This window comes from Nannospalax galili, unplaced genomic scaffold (genome assembly GCF_000622305.1).
Source record: "Nannospalax galili isolate Female #2095 unplaced genomic scaffold, S.galili_v1.0 scaffold559, whole genome shotgun sequence".
Classification (NCBI taxonomy): Eukaryota; Metazoa; Chordata; class Mammalia; order Rodentia; family Spalacidae; genus Nannospalax; species Nannospalax galili.
Window position 1 is genome coordinate 230,098 of NW_008343479.1, and position 8,797 is coordinate 238,894.

The window sequence follows — 8,797 nt, forward strand, 5'->3', positions numbered from 1 at the left end:
GTCTTCCGGCTTTAGATGATCCAATCAAGAAGATCTCTTTCATTTCAGTTAATCCCAGATCCAATCAAGTTGACACCCAGGATTAGCCATCATACCAGGCATGTGGGTAGCATTCTTCCCGAGCCAAGAAGCTCAAGACAAGGGTGTCCTGTAGCATTTGCAGGGAAACTTTTCCACTGAGATTTCATACCTCAGGGTTTCTTCTCTTGATTTGGAGAACTTAGGTTCGAACCAGGAAACTGAGGGCAAAGGCTTGAAACATAAATCACGGCAAATAATGAGTTTCCGTCTTCCTGAATCTACTCTGAGAGGTCTGTGGGGAAATTGCTGAGCCAGAGTTTCTGTTCCATACCAGGGGAAGTGGGATGAAGGGCAGGTGAGGGCTGCCCCTGAAGAACCATGTTGTGTATGTAAGTCCCAGTAAGAGAGCTCATTCTAAGTGGGTGTGTACCTTTAGGCTTTCTGGAAGAAGCCAGGCCCCGGTTTTGGGAACCTCAAATGGGGCCTATAAACAGGACTCAATTTGACAGACACTTGGGGTATGTAACTTGTCCCGGGACTGGGTGAGGCCTCGAAAAATGGCTGAGCCTATGGCCCCAGCCTAAGGCCCCATACTCACAGCAGAGGGACAGATATCCCCCCATCACTCCATTCTCTCTGACCCCTGTTAACACTCCCTTTATAGAATCTTGTCCTTGGTCCTTGTGGGCAGTGCCTGGGGCAGGTGGGATGAGTGAGATCCTCCATTCGGGCCATGATCTGGGGAGTGGGCACCTCTATACTGCAATAGGGGGTCTACTTTCCAGTGAGATGCCCATGTCATTTTGGGGTATGGATGTGAAAGCTGGGAGAGGCACCTTGGTTGGGTGGTATAGGGGCATGGTCTCTCAACTTGGGGTTGGCTTTGCACTGTGACAGGCATATAGGAGCAGTTTCTTAAAAAATATTTACTATCTTTATTTTATGTGTATGAGTGTATTGCCTGCATGTATGTGAGTGCACCCGTGTCGTGCAATGCTGCGATGGTCAGAAGGGAGCTTCAGATTCCCCTGGAACTGGAGTTAAGTACAGTTCATAACTATGTGGGTGCTAGGAATCAGACCGAGATCCTCTGCAAGAGCAGTCAGTGCTCTTAACCACTGAGCCATCTCTCTATGCTATGTGGGTGCTAGGAATCAGACCGAGGTCCTCTGCAAGAGCAGTCAGTGCTCTTAACCACTGAGCCATCTCTCTATCCCCTGGAGGAGCAGTTTTTAAGTGAGTGGAATTGTTGCTCATCTGGCACATCTGTACTAACAAGGTAAATGGGGTAACATGGAGCTCCTTTTTTTTTTTCTTTTTTTTTTTTTTTTTGTCTTTTTGAGATAGGTCTCCCTGTAGCCCCAGCTGGCCTGGAACTAGGCTGGCCTTGAACTCACAGAGATCCACCTGCCTCTGTGTCCCAAGTGTTGTGATTAAAGGTGTGTGCCACCACGCCTGGCTAGAGCTCCTCTTTCTTTGGACACCTGCTACTATGGCTGCAGTTTGATCCAGTGGCAGCAAGGGGTCCCCTGGAGTCAGTCTATGGCTTGACTGAGGTTGGTTTTCTGCCACCTGTTCTGCTGAGCACCTCCATGGTAGAGCTAGAGCTGGCCAGAGGTCTCACCATGACTTTCTCTAACTCTGGCATAGGCCAGAGAGGCAGGCTGGTGACACTCCGGTTCTGCAGTGTCCAGGAGTGGGAGGGTCTGTGACTGACCAGCATTGTTTGGGCTGCATTCTCACACTGCTGTTTCCTCCCCAGCCTCTTGTCGGCCATGCAGTGACACTGAGGTCTTCCTTGTCATTTGCACCAGTGACTTTGGTAAGTCTGCTCCTGCTTCCTATAAGTGTCTCTCTCCAGGACCCAAGGGCTTTCCCAAGTCAGCACTGATTTCGTTTGACCAGGTGGGAGGTCTGCAGAAGCTGCAGAATGTGGTCTCACTCTGGAATGACAGGGAGTAGAGTGTCTGTGTGCACTAAGGAAGGTCTCTGCACACTATGCACGCAGACAGAGCTGGGGCTGGCATTCGAGATGTGTTGGTGTGTTCCCACTGTGCACAGCAGCTCACCACCTCCCGAGGACTCTGGAAGTCCTTCAGTTCCCAGCAACTTTATTAGAACTCTGGAAACACACTTCAGTGGGTCGCCCGGTTGGTGTGTCCCTGGCACCAGCCCTGTCTTAGAGCTCTGTCCAGTTTTCGTCCAGGTGGCTGGAGTATTGGAAGTCCTGTTGGATTCAAGGTTGTAATCTGAGGGATGGAGGCACCTTGCCAGTGACATCTGCACAGTGCTCTTGGACATAGGCCAGGAGTAGTGCTTGCTAAGCTGCTGTCATAGTAATGGCTGCATTAAGCCAGGGCCTAGCTGGCCCTCCTCATCTCAGAGCTCTGTCCAGTTTTCGTCCAGGTGGCTGGAGTATTGGAAGTCCTATTGGATTCAAGGTTGTAATCTGAGGGATGGAGGCACCTTGCCAGTGACATCTGCACAGTGCTCTTGGACATAGGCCAGGAGTAGTGCTTGCTAAGCTGCTGTCATAGTAATGGCTGCATTAAGCCAGGGCCTAGCTGGCCCTCCTCAGAGCCCCACCCAAACACCAAAGGCTGTCCCCTGATGATATAACTCCTCACTGCTCTGCTCTCCAGGCCCTAGCCACCGCCTTCAACACCTGTCTTTCCCTGTCCTCTCCCCTCATATCAACCCTGTCTTCTGAGCTGTACTGTGGCACCTGATGACACTCAGAACTGCAGAACATCTTGTTAGCTGTGCTTATCTTCTTGTTTTTATCTGAAGAGCATATGCACAGTGTGTCTGGTGCTCAGTGGAGCATCTCTGTTTAACAGTGTCAGAATTGGGATTGCTTTCTTTCTAAGGGCCACCCTAGGTGGCAGAGTGGGTCAGATCTTGGTTCTGATACCTTTGATAGCCAGGGACATGCCCAGGGCAATATACGATGTGTGCCTCATTTGACTGACACTACCTAATGGATCTGCTGACCTGTGTCTCCTTCCTTTGCAGTCATCCATGGCTCCATCCAGGATGTCACCCATGTGCCAGAGCAGCAAGAGTCCATCATCCATCTGCGTGTGAGCAAGCTCCACTGGCAGAAGAGCAGGGTCTTCTGGCCAGCTCCTGAGGGCAGTGGCCACTAGCTGGGTCATGTCACAACACTGCTGGAGTGTGGTATGCGGCCAGGGCACGGGGACTTCCTCTTCACTGAACATGTGCACTTTGGGGAGGCACAGCTCGGATGTGCCCCATGCTTTAATGACTTCCAAAGGATGTACAGAGATGCAGAGGAGAGGGGCATAAACCCCTGTGAAATCCACATGGACTGATCACAGGGTGACATGGTGCTGTCCTTCAAATAAGCTGTCTCTTTGGGCCCCCTTTGTTCAAATCCTGATGTAGGCTGCAGGTTGGTGGCATGGGCCCAGCCTGGTGCTCAAGCCGGGAAGGTAGATGCTGCTCTGACCTCATTAGGTCCCAGACAGTGACATCCTGACCCATTGGAAATGCTGTAAAATGCAGACTAAGTTATATATATTTTTTTGTAAAAAAGAAATGTCCATAGGAAACAAACCCCCGTGTCTGAAAATACCTTGATGTGCCATTTAACAACATTTTAAAAAGTGACCTTTAGCCTTCACATTTGGCCCAATATGTTGGGAGCTAGGCTACGGGGCACAGTGAGGGGAGTGGGCTTCCATAGGTACTGTTCAATCTTGTTATTTTGTGACAGAAGTGTATGGAGCCAGATACTTTTTTTTTTGTTTTCCCTTCATTTTGTTTTTGATCCAAAAAAAAAAAAAGCTCTGCCGCTGGGAACTTTCCCAAGCTGTAGGTTGCTTACATTCCAGAGAATATAGACCAAGATCTGAGTACATTGCCTTATCCCATCTCCTCACATCAGATGGGTGCCTACATCAGACCTCCTGCCCAGTTCTGGTCTTTCTGTCCCAGGACCTCTCACTCATTGGACTCTTCCAGAGGTGCCACCTAGCTTTAGCTCTGTGTTCTTTCCCTGTTCCAGCTAGGCCAGTCACCTCCATCACCTGTTTACTCCCTTTCCATTTCCAGTCTTGTCCTTTGACCTCAGATTTCCTGAAATGCCCCACCCACATGGCAAGTCTCTGGATACCCAGGGACTGTCCTGGTCAATGACCCCTTTCCCTCAGAGGATGAATTTTCAATATGGTAACAAATCTCTACAAGTTGGGGCTTAAACAACAGGCTTTTCATTCATACAGTTCTGGAAGCCAGAATGGTATGGACAGGACCTAATTTTCTGTGGAGGTGCCAGGCATCCTTGGCCTATAGTCACATTACTCTGGTTTTGCTTTCCCTAACATGTGACTTCTGCTCTCTCTCTCTCTCTCTCTCTCTCTCTCTCTCTCTCTCTCTCTCTCTCTCTGTGTGTGTGTGTGTGTGTGTGTGTGTGTGTCCATCCGTGTGTCCAAATTTCCCTTTATGAGGACACAGGTCTTTGATTTAGGGCCCACCCTGCTGACCTCATCTTCACATGATTAGGACTCCATTTCCAACTAGGTTACAGCCAAAAACTACAAATAAATATCAAATTTGGAGGAAGATTTTTTTCACCCCAGAGGCTGGAGAGATGGCTCAGTAGTTAAGGACCCGAATTTGTTTCCCAGAACCCAGGTTGGGCAGCTCACAAGCACCTGTAACTCCAGCTCCAAGGGATCTGACACCCTCTCTGCTTCTATATGCACACACACTCATACACATAAATTAAATTTTTTTAAAAGAATATTCACTACAGTATAAGGAGTTGGGGTAGAGGGATGGAGGGTAGAGGATGGAGGGGTGGAGGGGTGGAGGGGTAGAGGGGTGGTAGGTAGAGGGGAGAGGGGCCGAGGAATGGAGGTAAACAGACCCAATTCATTCATCAGGCAGGTTTGTCTCATGCAGCTGCTGGGACAAGACCATGAGAGGCTGTGGCCAGTGAGCACCAGGCTGATATGCTAGCTTAGGTGTGTACCACTGCAAAGTGTGCCAGCTCAAGGTCTGCAGGACCTAACAAGAAGCAGGTGTGAAGCAGAAGTGTGTAGATCTAGGCCCTACTGTGGCTGGTGATTTGACATCTTGTGCTGGCAGGACTAGGTCACCCAGATGCTATGCCCAGCTGAGCCCCTCCTGGGTCCCCCTCTCTGAGCCTCCAGAACAGGAAGGGATGTCCTGGCTGCCTCCTGTTCTACAGGGAGATTGGGGTCAGCCTTGCTAAACCTGGCACAGTCCACTGGAATCCTCTGCTTCTGACAGACCTGGAGTGAGGCTGCTTACACAGAAAGGGGGAGAGCTGGGTGAAAAAGTGACTTTGATGGAGCTTGGCTGGAGATGACCTCATTTGTGACTAACACCCTAGACCTTTGCAGGTGGGTATAGGTGGACACAAGGTTTTCTGTGCAAGCCTTCTTTTCTATACCTTGGGCTGCCTGGGACCTGAAAGGAATCACAGGGCTGGAGAAGAGCTGTGGTTTTGGGAGGAGCCACAGGGATGGGGGAGCTGGGTGGGAACCATGGTGATGGGAGGGGCCGCAGTGGAGGCGGTGGAGCCAGCAGGTTCATATTTCCTCCAACTGCTATGCCTCCATGTCCCTGAGCCAAGCTTCTTTTGATACAGCATCACTCTCCAAACTACTCTGACAAGAGATCCTGCCTTCCCATCCATATAATCCTTGGAGAAGCCCCTAGAGAGGGCCAGGTCCTTAAAGGGTCTCCAGAGTGCCCTTCAGGTTTACCCCATAGTGGCCTCTACTGTGCAGTTTTTGTACTTTGGAGCCAGGACTGCCTCCCCAGGGAATCCTATAAAGTCCACACAGCCTTATTAATTGTGCACCTTGGAGAAGTGGGAACTGTTCAAGCCCAGGAGTATAGGTGCTTCCAGAAGCCAGAAAAAGCAAGGATCCAGGAACCAGGCCTATGACACCTTGCATTCAGGCTACAGTGACTTTGGTCAGACTAATGACATCTGGAGATGTACAATGACATCTGTGCTGTTAGGCCTCTGAGATGGCAGTGACAAGTTCCAATAGCCATAGGACTGTAACATCCATTCATTTCTCATTCTACCTGGAGCTGAGCTGATTGGTAGGCCTAGCTGGCTTTGGAAACTCCAAAGTTCCCTAAAGTGCATGTGAAATGTTGGGTTGTATGTCTGTGTGCATCTTTGCAGAATAGTATGATAACTTTTATCAGAATCTCAAAGTGGAACATTGTACCCAAGGACAATTACATTTTTTTTCTCCAGGTTTTTAAAGACTCGCTTGATCCACCACCCCATTATTCAGAAGCCCATTTAAAAAAAAACTTTTCATTCAAGAAAGTATTCAGGATTGTGAAATACTAGATGTGCATTCTACTAGAACTAGAAATAACTCAAAACATTTAAAATTAGCAGGGGTGACAATTCTCGGGTGTTTGAAAATGGGACCTATTTTCCTTCAACTGCTTCCTTCCTTAAGAGGTACTAATTCTTTGGACACTTCTCCCCATCTTAGCAAGCCATACTTAATTTCTCATTTCTTATCAGAGACCAGTCATTTTGAACTTCCTGGACGGTACACAAGTACATAACAGAGACAACTAATTTCAATAGCAAGTACAACTTCTGGAGACAGGGATATAAATCTCAAGGTACCTGTGGGTTAAGGGAGTGGAGAGTGAAACCTGTCTCAAGAGGCCCTCCCTAAGTTCCATCTACTGTACCAGAACAAAAAATATCCCTGCCAGGGATTTCATTCCTTAGGAAAGCAAGAGCCTTATTAAAAACAAAGCCTGTGGAGTGTGGCCCACGCTTTAAATCCCAGCACTCAGGAGGCAGAGAGGCAAGTGATCTCTGGCATACAGTTCCAGGCCAGCTGAGCAGGCTGGGAGACCTGAGCACTGGCTGGGGCGGTCTGGCCTATGGGGTGGCTGTGGCGTCTCCAGGACCCAAAAAGGATCCGAGGTTTCAGCTAACAAGAGGAGACCCTCCAGCAATCGAGCTGGAACTGACCTTGAAATCTCCTCCCTGAAGATTAGCTCTCATAGTCTTAGGGGATACTTGCAAGCTGCTGAAGGAGAAAATCAATCAGTGGTCCAGCCCCAGCTTTAAAGCTTAATAACCGTAACAATGACCTGCACAGCTAACTAACTGTATTGGTGCAGTAGTGGCACGTTCATTTTGTAGGTAATCAATCACCAGCTTCTAACTGGACTTAAAGCCAGCTCAGTGGGAGGGAATTCATTTGTGACACTGTAAACATAGCCAAATACACATGGCTGGAGAGGTCATAGATCCTGGAGAAAACCCACCTTCTGTCACATCCCCAGGCAAGTATAATTTCTTACTGTATCCTAAATATGGACAAGTATACCAGTCATCCCTTATCAAAGAAGCTTCTTTTTGCAACAGGTGGGACCGTTACAGGTTTCTACAACTGGTCACAAACAATGAATGTCTGTGAGATGCCCACCCCTAAGTTGTGGGGACCTAAAGGCCCCACCTTGCATAGGTCCGAAAGGAAGTTACTGGATGCGCGGCCTGGCTTGCTTTGAAAGTCTGAAGAATACTTCCATACTGCTGAGGAGTGCATGATCAGCCTGTGACCATCCTTAAGATACACCCTGGGGGGCAGAGAAGGGAGTTCCAGGTGCCTTTATAAGCTCTGTAATACCTGTAATAAATGAGTCCCTGCTTGACTAGACTCCCTGTTGCGTCTGAGTGTCCCCAGTATTGGGGGTGGCGTGGGCTGGCAAACAGCATGCTTACTCATCCCCAATCATCACTGGGCCGGGGGTCCCTGGTTCGAACGCCCGGCAGCTCTTTACTAGTTTCTTAACTACTGTGGTTATTCCAAGTGCAACCCACCATCTAAACATTCAAACATCCACATATGAGTGGAAGCTGGCATAAAAATCCATCTTTCTGTGTCTGAGTTACCTCACTCAGGATGATTGTTTCCATCTCCATTTCCTTTACCTGTGAATTTCATAATTTAGTTTTTCTGAACAGATAAAAATTGTATTGTGTAATGTACCACATTTTCATCATCCATTCATCAGTTGGTTGACAACTGTGAATAGTGCTTCAATGAATATGGGTGAGCAAATATCTCTGCAGTACGTGTATTCCCAAGAGTGATCATGTGTTAGATCTATTCCTACCTTTTTGAGGAACCAAGAGAGTGACAAACTTGTTTAATAAAAACTCTAAGACATTGAGGAAAGAAATTCAAAATATACCAGAAGATGGAAGCAGCTCCCATGGTCATGTATTGATATGGTATATATTGTGAACATGGCCTAGCCAGAACTCTCTGGATAATAAAGGAAATGCTAGAGGTGTCACCATCACTGATTTCATGTTATACCACTCAACTATAGTAATAAAAACAACATGGTACTGGCATAAAAAAACAGATGTACTGATCAATGGAATAGAACTCTAGACACGGATATAAGTCCATGCACCTACAGCCACCTGAATTGGACAAAGGTGAAAAATTACAGTACACTGAAGAAAAGATAGTACCTTTAACAAATGGTACTGCTCAAACTGGATAGTGCCACAGAGAAGAATGAAACTAGGTCTTTATCTTTTACCCTGCACCAAACTTAACTCTGACTAGATCAAGGAATTCAATATAAGACCCAATACCTTGAATATGTGTGCTGGATAGCTTTAGTGTCAACTTGACACACCTGGGTTGAGGGAGCCTCAATCAGGAAATTGCCTCTATTGGACTGGCCTGTGGCCATGTCTGAAGGGCATCTT

At 47.9% G+C, this 8,797-nt stretch overlaps 1 protein-coding gene across 1 annotated transcript in view; it reads left to right on the forward strand.

Moving 5' to 3' along the window:
• Positions 1 to 3,181, forward strand: part of LOC103739344 (meteorin-like protein) — a 21,412-nt gene extending 18,231 nt beyond the window's left edge. The window contains exons 3-4 of the mRNA XM_017799794.2: positions 1,784 to 1,843; positions 3,037 to 3,181. Coding sequence (XP_017655283.1) covers positions 1,784 to 1,843; positions 3,037 to 3,170 — 194 coding nt within the window. The 3' untranslated portion in view covers positions 3,171 to 3,181. The remainder of the gene's footprint in view (positions 1 to 1,783; positions 1,844 to 3,036) is intronic.
• Positions 3,182 to 8,797: the final 5,616 nt, after the last annotated feature.